This window comes from Triturus cristatus, chromosome 2_1 (genome assembly GCF_964204655.1).
Source record: "Triturus cristatus chromosome 2_1, aTriCri1.1, whole genome shotgun sequence".
NCBI classification, from domain to species: Eukaryota; Metazoa; Chordata; class Amphibia; order Caudata; family Salamandridae; genus Triturus; species Triturus cristatus.
The window spans coordinates 449,317,128-449,338,034 of NC_140581.1; the positions used below are offsets into that span (position 1 = coordinate 449,317,128).

Below are 20,907 nucleotides of genomic sequence, written 5' to 3' on the forward strand. Positions count from 1 at the left end.
ATTCTATCATCTAGCCCCCGCCCACTGGAATAGTCTTCCAGAGGATCTGCGAGCATGCCCCAACCTGGCACAATTCAAGAAACTTCTCAAAACTTGGCTGTTTTGTTAGAGCACTATCCATCCTGTAATCTGCCTCCCAGGCGCCGAGAGATCCCCTTGGGTATGATTTGCCGCGCCTTACAAATATTTAATGATAATAATAATAAAGTGGGGTTGTTATGTTAAAGAAGCATTTGCAAAGCAACAGGTCGTACCCCACTGAAAGCCTGAGCCATCAACTTTGCATTATTATTTGCAATGCCAATTGCTCAACCCCGAACAATGCGAGACCCATTGCACTGCAAATGTTTTGTTTTTCTTGGTCACTGCACAACTTCAAGGACCGCGCACCCAACACTTTTTTACTTTATTTTTCAGTTTACATGTTGCAAATAGAAAAAACTAATTGGCATCAGATCATCCTATGTAGGCATATCGTTGACAGTATTAATGGCATATAGGGCAGAAGGCCGCATCAGGGAGCAGTGGTGAGGGCAAGCAGGCGCTACTTAGTGCAGCAGTTTTGCCAGTACTTTGGTCGAATACGCGGCTCGACCGGATCTATGACGTAACTCATAACATCCTTCGAGGATCCCGCCGCCTCCTGTGACTGGCTGACCCTTGTTGCTGTCAGCCTCTGAGAATAGGAGGCGGGATTTCCAACACTGCTTCCTTCGGTCTGTGCTGGGTTCCTATTTCCCTCCTTCCTTCAACGAGCTGCATCTGGGCCCCTGAGACACCTCTGGGAGAAACACCGTGTCCCTGACCACGTTGAAACTGGTGAGTACAAGTGTGCCTTGCCTTGTTTTTCAAGGGCCGCCAATGATAAAAGCAGGGCTAGCTATTCAAAATGATTAGAAACTGCAAGAACTGCTATATAAAACGTTATATAAATGTGAATGTGCAGCTGCAGGCCCGGATACTAGATTGTTCAGGCGGCAAATGGCCATACAGTCAAGTTCTAAACGTGTCTTCACTACATGGCCAAATGCTGCGATCCTGGGCAAATCCCTTATCTTCCAGTTCGTCTTAGGTAAGCCATGCTACTTGCTTGCGCGGTGCAGGATGAACACACCACCCCCTCCCAATTCTGAATACGTAAAACAGAGCCCCATTGCATATTAATTCGAAAAGAGACCGTCGTATTACCCGCATTTCAATAGGATCTCCTTACACTACAGGACAAAAGAGGCCCGGGAGACTGTGGGGGGTGCGGCACAATGACTGTGTTTACTGTAAGCACGCACCTACTAAATGCACACAAACATTGAACTCTGCAGAAAGCACCTCAAACGTTCATAATAACGCCCATCCTTCACTGCTGCATAATGGATGTACACAATAGGTGCTTTCCTGGCCCATATATAGATTGTGTCTGGGCACGCACAAGTTAATATGCGGATATTTGTTATGTGACTCTAATTCTAAGCGAGTCTGAAAATTTGACCTTTTCAGAGGTTTCCAGACATGAGGAAAATTGGTTAAAGGTAACCGGCAGACCGCGGAAACAACAGTGATTCTTCTGGGATTAGGAATAGAGAAGTGGACATCTGCTAATGGCGGCCGCTGTCTGAACGGTATGGATGCATCGGGTGTGAGGAAGTGAAGTGTACGAATCGGAGAGCTTATTAGTTCAGTTTCTTGGGCGAGTGGAATGTAAACAGCACTGCACAGTTACAAAGACCAGTGCACGCAAGGACTTGATCTAAAATACCACACAGACAATTATTAAAAAAATTAACATGGTGTTATCACACGGTTTGTTTTCCCTCAATGATTCTGGTGTTTGCAGATTATTGTATTTTAAGGGGTGGGATGTGCAGCCTTGGTAAGGACCTGGCTGTGTGAGGTCACTTGTAGTGAAATGTTCTGCGAGGAGCTCAGATGGCATGGAGTCTCATAAATTAGTATTTTAGTGCTTCTTTCCTGGTTGGTAAATTAATTTATTTCGTTCATGAATGTGTTTATTACTGTTTTTTGTTTATTCAGGAACTGCTCTCTACGTATGCTATTCATTTTGCATGCATACTCTTTTATCGTTGCACCCATGCTGGGTGGTATTCTTGGGTCACATTATCACATAGGATGCCTAGGGGCTTGTTCCCTGCATATGTTGCCTGTTTTCAGGGTGTCAATCGCTCCAATTCCTTTCGTTGTTACCCACTGTGGCCAATTACCTCGCATGTACATGAATTGTGTGCCTGTCCAATACCGTGTGCGCTTCGGTGGTCACGGTACCATCTCTGTGCAGTGTTCGCCATTTTCACCTGGAGTTTTTTCAGATATTACACGACAGCTTAATCAGCATCTGAATACGGATAACCTATGTTAGTTGAGCTCTGGGGATAGCCAGAGTAATTACAAAAAAGGCGAGAAGGACCCTCGAACCCACCTCATGGCGGTCCGGCTCACTCGCTAGGCGCACTCGCCACCGTGCACTCGCCCCAAACTTTTACGCCTCACTACTTTCAAATGTCACCAGCCGTCACTGTTCACAGGATGCGCCAGTCCTTGTGAAATCACAAGCTTTACAATTGCTGCATTTAAAGTGGCCAGTAAGAGATGGTAGGTTAAGTTGTCTAATATTGGGTGTCTTTTTTTGTTTCAAGATAGGAACTGGCAACATAATCCTTGATGTTTCTGGCTCTCTTGAAAGCAAAGAATGGTTTCTCATGGCTCTTGATCTCAGTACTTATCAGGTCCCAGTATTTTAGAAGTACTTTTTTAATGTCATGACTGCATGTATTAAACGTGGTTACGCAGACCAATTTATCCACATCTTCCAATTCGGGCTGTGTTTCCAGAAGATTCTCATGTGGGTGATACCAGGCCCTTTTCCTGGCACGATTTAACAAGCCTTTCGGGTATCCTTGGTCTCTCAATTTTGTGATCAGGAGATCTGTCTCTTTATGGAAGTCGCTTCTTTATTAACAGTTTCCTCGCAGTCTTAAAAATTGGTCATTAGGCAGATTTTCTCTTAGGCTTCTAGGGTGGTGTGAGTCGTACTTCAAGGTAGTAGTCTACTCTGTAGGTTTTCTATTCTGGGTGGTAAAAAACCTTCCTTCTTTTTTCAGTGTGATATCTAAAAAGTCAATAGCCTCATTGTTGTATGTCATGGTGAATTGCATATCTGGTGATCGTTCATTCAACCATGTTTTAAATTCTATGAGACTCTGTTCTGTCCCTGTCCACACCATCAGCCCACCGTCGATATATCGCTTCCAGACTGCGATATTGTCCAAAAAGGGGTTTGTGAGATCATATAGATAAATTTCCTCATACTAATCCATATAGAGGTTAGCCAGACTAGGGACGAACCCAGCCCCCATAGCTACACCTTTGCATTGAAAATAATAGCTATTTTGAAAAATAAAATATTACTTTGTCATGGCTATTTTGAGTAATTCCACCAGGAAGTCAGTTGGAATCCAAGCGGATGATGGTCGTTTCTCCAATGTTCTGCGAATTACTGCAATTGCTTGTTCCTGGGGTATACTCGTATATAGTGAGGAGAAGTCTAGCGTTGCAAAGAACTGTGTTTGTTTATCAAAGGGTTGGTCTTCCATTATTTGAATCGTATGCATAGTATCTCTTAAATATGAGCGGGTTTCTAGAACAAATGCTTGTAGAAAGCTGTCCAGAAATTGAGTCAATGGTTCTAAGATCGAGCCACATCCGGATACAATCGGTCGACCCGGTGGATGTTGTAAATCTTTATGAATCTTCGGCAGTGTGTAAATCGTGGGTATTCTGGGATCAGATTTGTTCAAAAAGTCATACTCCTGCTCAGTTAGGAAGCCTTCAGTTAGACCATGGTGTGTGTGTTCGAATTAGGTTGGATATTTCTTTAGTTGGATTTCTGTTTATCCGTTGGTAGCTTTCAGCACAACTCGATTGTTGATTGATCTCATTAATATAGTCCTCAGTGTTTTGAATGGCCACAGCACCACCTTTGTCGGACGATTTCACCACAATTGATAAATTATTGCTTAGTGAGTGTAAAGCTTGTTTCTCATCCTTCGTTATGTTGTATTTGATGTATCTTTTGTTGTCTAAGAGTTCCATGACCTTTTCCATTAAGATCTTTTCGTATGGCAGGAAGGTTAATGCAGGTCTAAACTCTGTGGCGGCTGAAAGCTTTCTCCAATTGTCATTTCTGGTGAAATAATACTTTAAACGTATTTTCCAAAAGAATTGTTGGAGTTCCAATTTTATATTGAAGTTGTTGGGTGGAGCTATTGGAATAAATGATAGGCCCTTCGCAAGAACATCATGTTCACTTGGTGTGAGTGTATAATCCGAGGGTCATTGGTGGTCGTTAACCCTTGATCCATCATGGGTTCTTGTTCTATTAATTTATAATACAGTGGTGGGGCATAAGTATGTTCGACCAACGGTAATGGGGGTTCCTGCTCTGTGGGAGTGTCCAGAGTGGTGGCAACTGAGATCCAATCTGGCTGTGGATCTGCTATCATCATGTCCATCTGTTGTTCAAATATTGCGGGTGGAATCACCATTTGTAGGTCTGTCTCCTCGTATTTATCTCTCCATGGTTGTCGTTTCTCTGAAATCTCACTCTCGTGTTGCCTTGTGGTTTGTTTTGCCCTCAATTCCATCTCATTGGCCTGTCCCAATTCGTCTCTCTGTTCATCCATGTCTGCTCCCCTAAAAAAGGAACAGTGCCTTGGGGGTCCTGGAATCGTTGTCCTTGTTGGTGTCTGGTGTTAGCGCTTTTGGCCGGTCTGTCAGTGTCGCTTTCCGAGCCACTTCCAAATGAAGAATTGGAAAAGGTTGCAAACCTCCGGTATCCTTGTCGGCTCCTACTGGTGTAGAAGTCCTGAGAGTCCTGTTCGTAGTAGTCGTCACTTAAGTATGGATAAGTTATTTTCTTATCATATGCCCTTATATCCTTGGTTAATTTGTCAAGCTTTCTGTTAAGAGTAATGGTGTTAAACTCAGCCAAGGTTTCGTCTGCGAGTCATTCTTGCAACTGACATTTTTCAGGTACACCTTTTCATATTCATATTCCAAACCCAACAATAGAGGGCAGGATACTGCATAGTATGTGATCTTCAACAACACATGCTGCTATAAACTACCATTGGCAAAGCCAATCGGTTTCGGCAATGCCTGAGCTATTGGCCTTGTCAATGTGAATGTCTTTTAGCCATGTTGTCTAGCAGCACATCTGCTGTTAAACATGGCTGAAAATTACTGAAAGCCCAGAATCACCAATACTTCTTTACACCACAATCGATCTATCATTACATTCCGCATCCCTTCCACGGATCACCACTAAACTAAATTAAAAAAAAATGTATCTTTATTCTAATCTTATTGCGTACTGTAAATTCCCACATAATTTTACATGCTTTGAAGCAGACTCTTTCTCTCTAAGCTCTATACAAACTAAATCAAATGGAGAAAATGCATTAGTAATACCAATACTGTGTGTCAAACCTTTCAGAGCTGTAAAGGGGGGGCTTGTAAATGAGAAAATCTTCACTTTGCCAGCAATCTGCTTCTTTCAGGATGATCTTTATTGAGCTGCATACAGCCCCTCTTTTTAAATGAAAGTTAAGTAACATGTTGTAGTATGTTTTTTTTGAGACAATTAACCAACTTTTTTTTACATTTAACGTAAATAAAATGACGAAGCATGCTCGTTTTTTATACCGCATTTCAATTATTCTGGGTTGTGGATCGAAATTGAATTCAGAATTGCATATTTATAGGAATGTAGTATAGTGCTCCATGTCGCATAAAGAATACCTGCGGCCCTTTGAGGTAAAAAAAAGAAAAGGAAAAAAAAAACGAAAAACCCCAATAATAAATAAAAGTAGGACGTACATTAAGTAAGACATAAACAACTGTGTTGTGTCCTGTCAAACCCATTCCCATTGAGAGGGCGCTGCGGAGGTCTTGTTGTTTGACAGAAATGTGTTGCAATCTGTGGTGAATAGTGTGAAAATGTATATGGTGCATACAGCTGACTCTCTAGGTTGTTCGCATTCCTAGCATTAGCGCTGCTTCCAGGAAGTTAAACTAAAGAGGAATTATTTAAGCTATTTTCTAAACTTGAGATGGTTATATTTTTGGATATGTAAAGTCCACTTGTCACCCGAAGAATATCCAGGTGCTGGAGCAGGTGTGTAGGTTGTCTGCTTGAAGTTAGTTGAAGTCATGTCTTCAGCTTCTTGCAGAATTTAAGAAGTGTGGAGGAGGCCTGATGTGTAGAGGGAGGATGTTCCATGTTTCGGGGTGCGAAGTAGGTGAAGACTAAGCTACCCGTGCTGCTTGTGTGGATAAAGAGGGTGCGTGCGAGAGAGAATGAGGCTGAGCTCAGGTGTCTGGTGGGTAGGTGGAAGTGAGGGCGGCAGTTGAAGTATGCTGATCCTATGTTGTGCAGTGTCTTGTATGCATCTGTGAGAAGCTTAAATTGATTTCTACAGAGGAGTAAAAGCAATTGGTTATATTTTGTTTAACGCTGTGATTTATAGACTGCAGTGTTTTGTAGTGAACGTGTCTAAATCTCCATCAATTTTGTCATTGTTTGATTTCTTTTTTCTTATAGATAAAAAAACTAGTCTATGTTTACCTTGTACGTTATGCAGAAGAGCAGCAAGACTTGGCTTTGTTATCCATCAGCACTTTCCAGCGTGCTTTGAAAGTAAGTATAGCCCAGCGCTTTATAGTATTATGTTTATATATGCACTGGCCTAACTAAAATGTAGTGTTAAGAAAAAATGGTCAATGCTAACCTTGTCTATGGAGGGCACACTGCTGCTATCCAGATTATATGTAGCAACACAAGTGCCAGAGATCCTACACTGGGGCATTCTGACGAGAAAGCGATCTACTTTAAGAAACATTTCAAAGCATTGTGAACTGCAGCACTATTTTGTTCTGTAAATGTCATTTGCTTGAAGGTCACACATGTTCAGTTGTCTCTTTCAACCATTTTGCTTAACAATAAGAACAGTTCTGCTTTGTTGTCAATTCCTTTCACAAAGTATATTAGATGCAACTTATCCCTGTGAGGACTGTCCATTGAATCCTTGGCTTGGTGCAGCTTCTCACAAAGGAGTGAATACCAGGTATATGTCACCCTTCTGTGTCTGACACAATGCCCTTGTTTAATCACAAAAAGAAGAGGGAAAATAGTATAGTGATAATAGGTGTCAATAAGTGAGTGAAAGGGAAATGCACCATGCTTTAAAAACTGCCCTCACACCCAGCAAGCTGTGTCATGCTTCATCATAGGGCTGCTAACACACCTCCGTGTTTACCCAACACTGGAGGTGGAGCAATCGGGAGGGGAAGACAATACAACATACAGTGTGAAATCAAGGGTGAGAAATGGTGCAAAGTGATGTAAAAACTGGTCTCAGGGAATCCTTATTACAGTTTTAATATTAGGTCCCCTGTCCAGGATTAAAAATGGAAAAAATTGTGGATGCTAGGTAGAGGAGCTTACAATGAGACTCCACTTGCTCCACTCTGCGTGGGTGTCGACATGTTTCAGCCGGCAATTGACACTGCCCCGGCTATAAATTTAGAAGTGAAAGGGGATATCACCTTTCATGGAGCCCTTCGCATTTGATTAAAGAAGCGGTATTTCCTGTAAGAATAACGTCCCCAACCTTGCACTCGTGGAGTAAGTTTCAATCAAGATTCTGCGTGATACTTTTCAATATATTCTTTTCTTTATTCAAAGTGTTGTCAAAACGATAATTTCATTGTCAATATTTCCATTGTTTACATCATTTCATACTATTAATATCATAGTATCGGTGTGAGCCCAATGCATTTCGGGCATTGCCCTTCTTCAGGGGACTTTTTCTGATTAATAGTCGTCCTCCTGATATTTCAATAACGTTCGTGTTTTGCCAAAAGAGGTGTTCACGTTAATGCTGTGATTTGTTTTTCCTTGAGTTTAGTCTCGTTGTGCGTGTGTCTGGAGTGAACGCCAAGTGTATGATACACTTGGGGTTTACTCCAGACACACGGGAGGACGACTATTAATCAGAAAAAGTCCCCTGAAGAAGGGCAATGCCCGAAATGCATTGGGCTCACACCGATACTATGATATTAATAGTATGAAATCATGTAAACAATGGAAATATTGACAATGAAATTATCGTTTTGACAACACTTTGAATAAAGAAAAGAATATATTGAAAAGTATCACGCAGAATCTTGATTGAAACTTACTCCACGAGTGCAAGGTTGGGGACGTTATTCTTACGGGAAATACTGCTTCTTTAATCAATACACACCCTTGAGTTCAGAAGGGTTACCAACCCTGTACCACTCATCACGTTAAACTATGATCCAAATCAGTTATTGGGTATAACCTAGGAGTGCTCTATTCCACATTCCAATTGGACCAATTGAGCCCTTCGCATTTGACCATCAAGAAAGAAATAATATCGGTGGTGGAAGAAGCCGTTCAGAATGAATGGATTTCAGAAAAGGAGGGAAGTTTTCTTTGTCAATCCCAACCAATAATTCCATATTTTTACACTCTCCCGAAAGTACATAAACCAACCAGGCCCCCACCAGGGAGGCCTAATGTTTCAGGGATGGGATCATTACTGAAGCCCCTGTCACAATTTTGTGACTTCTTTTTTAAACCGGTAGTTCAATCAAGACCAGCATATCTGAAGGATACGACAGAGGTCCTGTTATTACTCAAGGACTTGGACTTCAATCGCATTGAAGACTTTCTGGTAGGTCTGGACGTGGAATTCTTGTATACGAATATACCACAAATGGAGACACAGTGGTTGAAGCCATCTTGTATGCAATGGATTGGGAGTATTCCACGCCCAGACCTTTTATCTTACATCTGACTGAAATTGCCCTAACAAAAAACTTTTTTGAGTTCCAAGGGACCTTTTACCTCCAGACCCATGGTACCTCCATGGGGAGTGTTTTCGCGCCAAGTCTGGCAGGGTTGTACATGTCCGCATTTGAGGACCAATACAACTACACCCATGGAGGCCCCTGGTTCCATCATATCAAGGTCTAGAGGCGTTTTATAGACGATGTCCTCCTGGTATGAAAAGGGGAGAGAGAGTCACTGGATAACTTGTTGGGTTGGCATAACAGCAGAAATCCCCTCCTCCTTTTTACCTCCACGATCACCAAAGAGTATTTACCATTTCTTGATTTGACGATTTTTCCTGAGGGAGGAGGTTTAAGTACGAAAATGTTCCACAATCCCACAGACAGGAACAGTTTACTTTCATTTAAAAGTTTCCACCCTAAATCCCGAAGGGAGAATCTCCCGGTGGGACAATTTTTGCGCTTATGGCACAATTGTTCCAATACAATTGACTTCCGGGAAGAAGCAAAGTCCCTAGAAAAAAAACCTTTTACAAAGACATTACCCCCCACGGGTGGTGAAAAGGGCAAAGAAAAGAGCAATCCACTGCCATCGAGATGCACTTTTGAAGGCGAATGAAAAATCATCTTCGGAGAGAACGGTTCGTGTCACAACTTTTAACACAGCCTCGAGTAGCATCCAAAAAATCATCTTACATCATTGGCGAATATTTTTATTCTAATGGCTTGTCTTTGGATAAACCCCTCTTTTCATTTAAAAAGAGTTGGAGCATCAAAGATATCTTGGTACATACAAGACCAAGAGTAAATAACAGGTCACAGGTGGGCACAGGAGAAGGAAATCCGATGGGGTTCTTCCCCCCCAGTTTCTGGTCACACAAGATGTGGAATGTGTGATGAATGCCACTTGACAGTCAACACCAAGGCGATAGATGTTGGATTAACTCATCCCTGGGAGCAAAGGAGACATACTAATTGTAATTCCTCCTTTGTTATCTACATGTTGAAATGCCCATGTGATTTAATATATCTGGGCATAACCACCAGAAAGGTAAAAACAAGAATCATGGAGCATAGATCCACATTTAGATGCCAGCAAACTGACGACTCATTTCATGGAGGAAAAGCACTCGACTGAGGATTTTTCTTGGACAGGTATCGAAAAACCTAACATCAACATGAATGGGGGTAATCCAGAAAGAGCCCTATTTATTAGAGAACAGAAATGGTAGGGAGCTTTTCCAGGGGATTGAATGATGATATCCCCTGGAATAGTCTCAATAAGCCCTGAAACATCATAGTGTGCTCGGTGTAACTGGAAGGTTAATGTGCCTCTCTCTGACAGGAACAGCCGAATTAGAGAAGGGTTTCATTTCAATGCACAAAGGATGGATACAGGACTGTTTAAATCAAATTGAGTGGCCTTGCCCTCTCTTTTTTCACCATATATATTTTTTTTTCTTGGGGGGGTTTTTCTCCTGAATACTAGCCAAAGACCTTATTAACATAATCACATTGGTTCCATGCATAAGCCCCCTATTAACAGGCTGAGCGTTCTATATGTTTTACTTTTATTTACCATTGTCATTAATATGTCACATGGTCACATAAAAGTTACACTATTAGTAATAAGGCAATAATACCGCTTTGACAGAGCAGAGAGGACCAGTATTTGGATAAAGTTGGTTCGAAATTGAGTAGATCGTGGCCGAAAATGGATTAAAAAATCACCCTATAATGTGGAATGGGAAGCGTTCTAGTGTTTCAGTATTGCCAGCTACACTGACGCTACCCACGTGGTTCACAATGCGAGTGGAGGCATGGCCTCGTCCATTCCAGAGAGCCGCTATGAACGCGGGTAAGTGTTCTACGCGGCGCGCTGGAGAGACGAAATTGATCGATAACAGCTTATCTCGCAAGCAGTCAGTCTATTAAGGGGCGCTTTAGTGATTTGGTAAAGTACGGCACATAAGGAAGAGTAAACGGATGGCGGTTTACTTACCGCCGGACATTGAAGAGCGTCTCTCATAACTAAGTAGGGAAGCCATTAACAAGGAGCTAAAAAGGAGTATGGAGAGAGAGGAAATTATCTCTGTGCTTAGAGAATGTCCCTCTATTATATATACTATACTGTGGGCCGGGACTAAACGTTTTTTAATTGCGAGATTATGTCTAAAAATTTGACATTTTTCGGAAACTCAAGTTAGTGAAACATTGCATGAATCGGACCTGCCTTCAGTAATAGGCGTGTGGTCTAGGGCCCGTCTTAATGTTCACTTTCTTCATTATAATTACTTTAGGCAAGTGTTAAACACGAGAAGGGATTCTGCTATTTCAAATACATTTTTATGTTTTACCCTCATAAACAAGTAAAAAGAAGGCCTCTATTGACATCACAAAGAAGGGGGCGACTTTAATGAGTTTCTTTGCTTCCTTTACAGAGAGTGCTAATAGGAAGCTGTTCTCACTCCCCCGCCATTTCGAGTTTTAGACTTGTATATACTCTGTAAGTCTTTGGGACGATTAGCTTGGATGATTGTCGTCTCCGAGTTTGTTTGCATTATTTAGTGCTCGCAGATGGAATCTATCATCGTATAATGGAGAGTTTACATGGCAATAACTCTCATTATGATATGTTGGACGGATAAACGTCATTCAAATATGACTGGGGCATCAACTAAATTTAAGAGATCTAGAGCATCCGAACCCCGAGGTTTAATGGGTAGTAGGAGTGCCCCCATGATTTTAATTGTGTGATCAGAGTGATTGGAGGTGATGGACCGTTATTGTTATTGATTTCATTTTTTGTTAATGTTAAGTATGAATAAGGCAAGGGGCACCAACACATAATACGTCACGTGTCTTACGTTAAAAAAAAATATCTGTAGAGGTTCCTCTTCAAATGCGAAGGGCTCCATGAAAGGTGATATCCCCTTTTACATCTGAATTTATAGAAGGGAGGGGGAGCACCCAGGGTAACAAAGGTGAGAGTCCTGAAGAAAGCCGGGGGCATTGTCAATTGCCGGCTTAAACATGTCGATACCCAGTGGAGCAGGTGGAGTCTCATTATAAGCTCCCCTACCTAGCATCCACAATTTTTTCCATTTTTAATCCTGGACAGGGGACCCAATATTAAAACTGTAATAAGGATTCCCTGAAACCAGTTTTTACATCACTTTTTCTGCACCTTTTCTCACCCTTGATTTCACACTGTATATTGTATTGTCTTCCCCTCCCTATTGCTTCACCTCCAGTGTTGGGTAAACACGGAGGTGTGTTAGCAGCCCTATGATGAAGCATGACACAGCTTGCTGTGTGTGAGGGCAGTTTTTAAAGCATGGTGCATTTCCCTTTCACTCACTCTTTGACACCTATTATCACTATATTCTTTTCCCTCTTCTTTTTGATTACAGTCTGAGCGGAAGGTCGAAAAGGGACCTGATCCTCTCACCCCTCTGTTCTAGTGTGTTCTTCACAATGCCCTTGTTCCCTGGAGAGGCTTCTGTCCTACACACACTGTTTGGCATGGACTCAGACAATGGTGGCTTCGATGCTGGTGATGAGTCTTCCCAGCCCTATCAGGATGATCCTTGATATAAGGACCTTCGTGTTGCCAGTTGTCTGGAGGCCTCCCCAGACACTTAACAAGTGTTGGATCCTGGTTCTTCCACAGAGAAACTCCTCCTTGGTCATAGTTGCACGAAGGACAGTGAAGGTTCTTGACCTTAAGCTTTCTACTCAGGAAGTTAGGACCAATGTTTTGACTGAGGTGCTTCAATCTGGCCAAACGAGTTCTGAGCCCCTTGTGCCTTTTAATATGGCTCTTATGGGGACACTTTTGAGGACCTGGAGACCTGGGTCAAGGCCTGTTCAGGCCCTCCTGTTAATTGACAGGTTGCCAGGTCCATTGCCTAGGGCAGCCAAGACTTACCCTGACCCTGAGAGCCTTGTGGACCAGGCTTCAGCCCTCTGAGTTCATCTGAATTCCTTCCCGACTACTCCCCCTAATAGCGATTCCACAAGAATAGAGACCTTTGGAAAACAGTCATTTCGGCTGTGAGTTTACCACTCTGCTCTGTGAATGGCAGCTGCATTCTAGGCTGCTGTTCGCACATCTTGTGGGGTTTAGTGGCTCGGGTGCACCCTATGGTGAAGCCTGTGGCATCCTATCTCAGGCTATGCGATGTGGCCAAATTCACGATCTGCTACGAGCTGGGCTCTCTTAATTTACTTGACAAAGTCATAGGCACCAGTGTGGCTCTTTGCAGGCACGCCTGTATGCGGTCCACTAGATTTTCAGGGTATGCTGAAGCAAGTCTTATGGACATACTATTTGATGGTTCCTGTCCCCAGAAAGGTGGACTCAGTTAGGTTAGCACTGCAAAATTATAAAGCTATTCTTCATGCAAGACATGAATAACTTGGGATTGAAGCTTGGTCTGACCTGTTGGCTGCTGGCCATTTTAAAGGCTCAAAAACGTTTTGGGACATTATAAATCGTCCGTTATTTAATGAGGGTTCTCATACCAAGATTGAGAGCCTGATAGATGGGGTAGCATGGATGGGGCATTTTTATAGAATTTTTAATTTCCTGGCTAAGGCTGTTGCTGATAGGAATTGTGATATCGTGACCTCTACAAACTTGATCCTGGCTTCTCAATTCAGTTATACAAATCTCAGTTTAGGAGGTAGAATTGGCCTTCAGATTGGGCATAGGGAGAAAAGCGCCAAGGTCGCATGGGGTGCCACTTGATCTTTATAAAAGTAACTCTGCCTTATAGGCCCCAATCCTTACCAATATCTTTAGGGCTGTGGTGTTTGGTCCACTTCCTGTTTCGTGGAAAGAAGCCATAGTGGTCGACATCTTTAAAAAGAGAGATAGAAACAATCCAGGGTGTTACAGGTCAATCTTCCTGATGGATGCCACTGCCAAGGTCCTAGGCAAGAATCCTTTTAGCCAAATTGAAAATTCGGGTCGCGGAAAATAATATATTATCTAGGACCCAATATGGTTTTAGAGCTGGGCGTGGGAAAGTTGAGCAGTGTCTGAATTTAGAGCGAATAGTAATTATGTATACAAATTCCGTGAAGAGCTCAGTACATCTGGCCTTTATGGACCTGTTGAGCGCTTTCAACACCGTAAATTGAGAGAAACTTGGGTGTAGGAAGCCCTAGTTAACCTCCTTACAAGGCTTCATTGGAACACTAGGGTGAAAGTGTGTTACGGCCCTGACGGCGAATGCACAGAATCATTACTTTCAACTGAGGCCATTCATCAGGGTTTTATCCTAGCCCCCTTCCTGTTCCTCGTCTACATTAATGGACTTGAGTCCTTCCTTCTGCAGAAGCACTTGGATTTCCCTAAAGTAGGCATCCAGTCTGTGTCCACTCTTTACGCAGACCATGCTGTCCTCTTCGCCAGGACAGCTGACAGCCTCCAATAAGCCCTTGACGCCTTTGTGGAATTTGTCTTCCTTGTACTTAATAGTAAATCTTTAAGAAATTTCATATAATGGTGTGTGGCCCAAAAAGAACTAAAACAAAGACCTTTCTTTTACAAGGAAATATTGTGGAAACTGTTTCAAATTTCTGTTACCTGGGAGTTCTTTTTAACGAGCAGCTCAAGTGGGACCCTCTTTTGTCTTTGAAGGTGCAGCAAGTTAATAGAGCGGTAGAGGTTCTTTTTCAATGTGCAGCTAAGCTTGGGAAAAAACCAATTAGAGAAATGTTAATTTATAAGGCAAAGTGAATTTCTATAGCAACTTTATGGTGCAGTGGTATGGGGTTATCGGAACTGTTATCCCACAGGGTTTTCAACTTCGTTTTGCCATTCCGAAGTGGGGCTTAGCCATTTACAAGACATCATTGGGCTTGCACCCTTACTTTTATTGGTAATAATTTAGGCCACGGATGATTACCATCTTACCAGGCAAATTTTAATGGATTGCCTGGCCATGAGCATTTATAAGAAAACTGCATGGATATGCTACGTCAGACGTGCCTTTGAAGATCTTGACTCACCAATCCTTTTTTTTTTTTTTTTTACATCCATCTGCCATTTTGCCCTCTGCTAAGGTAGAAATTAAGGAAAAAAGAGGAGTTGGACCCGAGGAGCAAAGCACAAGCAGGGCCGTAATATAAATTGAAAAAAGAGAATGAGCCTGTGCCTTGTGTTCTTTGTAAGCTAAATAATTTTGCTAAATAGTCAAACACATTGATTTCAGTTTGAACTGGTGTTTTAATTGAACCTTTTTATTTTCACTAAGTTTTTGTTATAAGCTACTTTTTTCAGTGTGAAAAAGACGTGTATGGTCATATCAAAACTCTATACAACCTTATTTACATACATTTGTTAATAAACATAAATAATAAAGCATAAATGTGCCGTACAACATATATCACAATCACATTTAACATAAATATAATGTGAAACTCTAGGAAAAACATCCAATACATATATCACAATTGACAATACACTTAGTTATGATCCTAAAGACTCTTTTAGTGTCTATTCGGTATCCAACATAATACAGGGAAAGTCGTTATTTTGTGAAAAATTGAGATATTCTCTCTAGTCACAGATTTGAATTATTCAGCAATGCTCTGTATTTTTATCTGCCAACGCGTTTCAAAATCCTGGGCGTTGAGTACCAGGAATCTCATCAGGGCAATTGAGTTTTAGCAGCAATGGTGATTTCTGTAGGGGTGTGTGACATAAACCAATTATTATGAGGGGCTCCTTTCTATTTCACCTTTTATTCACTAATCTCATTGATTCTACTCAAGTTGTTTACCTGAGGATTATTATTAGTCTTCTCTTCGTGGTATACGCTTTACCAAGACCTAATCTCAGTAGCTGGGGGTTCTGTTGGAAACCTAGAGCACTATCAATATTGTGCATTTTTTACTGCTATGTTTAGATATTTCGACTGTTGGCAGTTGTCTCCTACCTTCTATTTGTCTTTTGGTCCGTTAACAGTTAGTGGGGAAATTGCGTGTAACATCCTGTAAATAATGGACATGCTTAGTCATACTTTTATAAGATGAAATGTTTGTCATACTTAATTAAGATAGACTTTTAGTTCTTTGTACCTTATTGTTGGGCATTCACTGTATAATGGGATCTCGGCATTTCAAACGCTCGCTGGAACGTCTCTTCACAATTGCGGCGCTCGCTTGTTTAGATTAACAAGCGTTCTCTGCAATGATATTACAGAACGCGGTTACTCATTTCGGCATTTGTGCGTTCGGCGGTGAACTCCTCTCTTATCGTTTTGGGCTTACCTCATCTCAAACTCGATTAAACTGCAAATGCTTTCATTTCCTGTTGTCCTTCAGTCTTCGTTTGGCTAGCAATGGAGTTCATCCATGGGGTTTGGACTCCTATGTTTTTTCCCCAGGGTGCCTTGGGGATGTAGTTTCTGATTGTTATCCAATGGGACCGGTTCTCTTAATGAGCCTTTATGTTGCATTCTGGGTAGCGTAGATTTTAGGTTTTTGATAGCTCTGTCATGCTATTAAGACCTGTCAATCTACAATTATACTTGAGAATTAGGTAAGCCTCTTTTTTGAGTAAAGCATTATCAATGTCAATTGGATATTTTGATACTTTAATAACTGCCAGAACAGTCCACTTAAAATCATTTTCGCCATGGGATTTTTCAAGAAAATGCTCAACCATTGGTACAGTAATCACTTTTTTCTTTATTCGTGATCTGTGTTGTGTAATCGGAGTGTTGACCTGTTGATTCGTTTTGCCTATGTATATTTTCGAACATGGACAAACTATAGCATATACTTCGTTTTTGGTTTTGCAGTTAGTGAAATCCAGGTGTTTCCATTTGATGTTATGGATGAATTCTGTACCTTCTATTGTGGTACTACAAGCGACACAATTGCCGCATTTTGATGGCCTTCAATTGGTTTGAGGTTCGATTGCATTAATAGATCACTTTTTTGTTTAGGTAAAGAAGTGTCCGCTCGCTCTATTTGCTGGCCAATACTTTGGCTCTTTTTCATTGCAAATAGTGGTTTCGGAAAAGGACATTTAAGATTTTCAAGGAGGTGCCAGTTCTTCAATACAATTTGTCTAAACTTATTTGTGTCACTGCTGAATGTTGATAAACACACTAATCTGTCTAAAGGTTTTCTATCCTTTACTTGAAGGAGGGTATCTCGAGGTGTGAATCTCGCTCTTTTGACGCAGTGTCTCAGCAGCTTTTTTGGGTATCCTCTTTTTGTCATCTCATTACAAAAAGTGGTGGCGTGTTTTTCAAATTCTGGTTTCATTGTACAATTTCTCCTAATCCTTAATAGTTGCCCATAAGGAAGGTATTCCTTAAGGCCTCTTGGATGTGCACTTTTATGATGCAACATAGTGTTTCTATCTGTCTTTTTTCTATAGAGGGATGTTGTTAGATGCTTGTCCATGGGAACAACCTCTACATCTAGAAACGTAATTTTAGTTGTGCTAGATTCGACAGAAAATTTAATGTCTTGATGTCGGGCATTTAACCATTCATGGAATGAATTTAACTCCCATCTGGCTCCCCTGCCACAGGCACCAGATGTCGTCGATGTATCGTTGCCACTGTAGTATGTTGCCTCGGAAAGGATTGTTTTGTTCAATGTACCTTTTTTCATATTGGGCCATAAAGAGGACCGCCATCTCCGGTGCATAAGGGCATCCCATGGCGGTCCCCTTTACCTGCATAAAGAACTGATCATCAAATCTGAAATAATTCTTTTTGAGGGTAATCTCTGCTAGTTGCAGTATGAATGTGGTAGGGACACTATGGGGACGCTCTCTACTCATCAAATACAGCTCCATCACTTGTAGCGCCTCATTCTGAGGTATCTGCGTGTAAAGTGATGTGACATCAAATGTCACCATCATTTGTGTCTGGTCATCAAATGGAGTGCCCTCAATCTTGATAATGAAGTCTGTAGTGTCTCACAAATATGACGGGACATCTTTAAGGAACGGTTTCAAGAAGAAAAATATATATTTAGAAATTGGCTCTAAAATAGTCGCACCCCGAAACTATGGGTCTTTCCGAAAGGTCTTCTATATCCTTATGTATCTTTGGTACGAAGTACAATATAAGTGTTCTTGGAAATTTCTTAGTTAGAAAGTCAAACTCTTTCGGTCCCAAATATTTCAGATATTCTGACTTGTATAGAGTCTGCCGGATCTTCTTTATTAGGTCGATACCAAGTCTGATTGTTTACTTGGTTCCTTCCTTCTTTCATATACATCTCCCTAGGCCCTAGGCCAGATGACTACCGCCCCACCTTTATCTGCCTGTTTGATAATCAACGATGTATCTTGTTTGAGGCTCTGTATAGCTGCTTGCTGTTTACTGCTTTTGTTCCTCTGTAAATATTTCCTTGTCTGTTCCAGTTTATTGATGGACGATAGAACCATTTATTCGTATGCTAAGATTTGTTTAGGAATGCTTTGTGTGGGAACAAATTTGGACTTATTTCTAAGCCCTGTCGTCTCGCTACTTGCTGTTGGATCATGGCTAGCAAAAAAAGCTTTCAGCCGAATCTTTCGGCAGAATTAGATTGCTTCTCGTTTTAGTTTTGTATAGTCTGTCTGTTTATTCGGGCCAAATTTTAAGCCCAAATTTAATATAGTTTCTTCCTCGCTGTTTCTGCGATAAATTGACTAGTGGAGGCTTCTACGACTTGTAGAACAGATTCCTGGTTCTCATTTCCCATTGTTGTTTGTACCTTACCTTTTGTTGTTGGCCGCCCCTGTCTAAAAAAGCCACCTGTTTTTTTGGGGAACCTTCTCTAGGACATGATTCTCCTGAAGAATCCGACGATGAAGTGTCTGAAAGGGTCGAGAAAAGGTTTTTGGAACGTCCCTGAAAAGTTGTGAACGCTCTGCGCGCCTCTACTGAGGTATAGTAATCCTCTTAAGGAATGGGTAAACTTGTTCGATGTTAAACGTCTTGGGTGCCGATTACGATGCTACGCGCTGGGGGTACGCACCGTACATACACGGGTGGGGGTACGACTCGAACGTACACGGGTGTACATACACGGGGGGGGGGTTCGACATGTACACGGGTGTACATACACGGGGGGGGTTCGACACGTACACGGGTGTACATACACGGGGGTTCGACACGTACACGGGTGTACATACCACGGGGGGGGGGTTCGACACGTACATGGGTGTACATACACGGGGCGGTTTCGACACGTATACGGGTGTACATACACGGGGGGGGTCCGACACGTACACGGGTGTACATACACGGGGGTACGACTCGAACGTACGGGGGCTGGGGGGGTCGGCGCGTACGTACGGAGCTGGGGGGGTCGGCGCGTACGTACGGGGGCTGGGGGGGGTCGGCGCGTATGCGGGCACATGTCTCCATGGTTGCTATGGGAGTTCGGTGCGGACGGTGTTTTTTCCATACGGTTGTAACATCGGACGCACGGGATGGATCGTAATTCCTCGGTCGGACTTCACTTTTCACATTTGTACGGTAAATCGTCCGTGGACGTGTCGGACACATTTTCCGACCCGAGGACGTGTGGGGAATACTTCCCAATGCGATTTTTATGGACTTTTTACCATGCGAATCGTAATTGGCAGTTTGTACGGCACTTGTGCGATTCGTACGGTAAAAAGACCGGATACGAGTCGTACGGGGAATTTTTTTACCGGATCGTGATCGGCACCTTGGTGTCCCTTTCAAATTAGGCACTTTTTGTGTTGATGGTACTATCCTTAAAAACCTGAATGTCCTTCTCAATTTTCTCTAAAAGAGCCTTCGCTTCTGTTACAGACTGGTTGTCCTTAATAGCCTGTGTTAATCGCTCTAATTCCTCAGCTTCTTTTAAGCATAATCTTTGGGCCGTCTCCATCGTATGGACCATAAGGTCCCTGCTATACTTCGTGTTGATAAAGCTGAAGCCTCTTTGGTATTCACTATCTTCAAGGGAAAAACGTTCCTGTCATTCATAGAAGTCCCCAAGGGATTGTCCCAGCTTTTAAGTGCTCCAAAAGAAAATGGCCATGCAACTCCGCACGAATATGTTTTTTGGTGGAAACGGACTAATTTTCCTTCTGTTGTCTTGCCAATGTACTTGGTGAGATTGTGGAAAAGGGTGAAGGAGCAGACATGAAGTTCTGTATATGGCTTTCTGTATATGACAACGGGTCTTTTTCTGCCATTCTTTTACAGGAAGGGGGACCTGCCTGTGATAGATTTTATCAATATTTCTAAGGGAACACCTTATTTTGGGGGTCCCTACTCTCGCGGGACATTCACACTGATTAAAAGTAGCGAAGTACAAAAACTTAATGAAAATTAAAAGGTTACATTAAAATACCAGTTCAAACTAAAATCAATGTGTTTGACTATTTAGCAAAATTATTTAGCTTACAAAGAACACAAGGCACAGGCTTATTCTCAGTTTTCAAAGTAGAAATTAAGGCAGCTTATATGGTAAGGACATTGGTGGGTCGCCGTGGAATCATTCCCCGCCAACTTTGTATGTATGTAAATCCGAGGGATGATTTCTTTTTACCAGCATTTCAATTTTATCTGACATTTATTCTAAAACTTCAGCCTATATTTTACTTAACTAGGTTTAGACTTGGCACAGTGCATTTTTGGGTAGAATTTCCTATCCAAGGAGTATGGCGACTTGTCCCGCCTCATTGTGATAATTTCTCAAAGCAATCTACTATACATTTATTTTTACTTCGGCTTCTGAGACTGAACAGCCCTAGCTCTCTTAAGAATGGTTTTAGTATTATATACTCTTTGGGAACTTAAGGGTAGTGTGTGTTTTTGCCATAAAGCAATTGTACTGCACTGCATTCTTGCACTTTTTGGATGATTAGCAAGTCTCCATGTTTAGCTTTTTAAATTGCTGAATGTCTGTCCGAAAAGCATCAAGCATTATGATTTACTTTAATCAAATAAAGTTTTATGACTGACTGACTGTCTTTTTTGGAACAAAGCAGAATTGGCCCTGGAGAGCTTTAAA

The 20,907-nt window shown here is 41.9% G+C and overlaps 1 protein-coding gene across 2 annotated transcripts in view; it reads left to right on the forward strand.

Annotated features, from left to right (window-relative positions):
* The window catches only part of AP3B1 (adaptor related protein complex 3 subunit beta 1), a 1,836,520-nt gene that overhangs the window by 331,866 nt on the left and 1,483,747 nt on the right, over positions 1-20,907 (forward strand). For both annotated transcript variants that reach the window (XM_085632261.1, XM_085632260.1), the window contains exon 4: positions 6,614-6,709. In XM_085632261.1, coding sequence (XP_085488387.1) covers positions 6,614-6,709 — 96 coding nt within the window. The remainder of the gene's footprint in view (positions 1-6,613; positions 6,710-20,907) is intronic.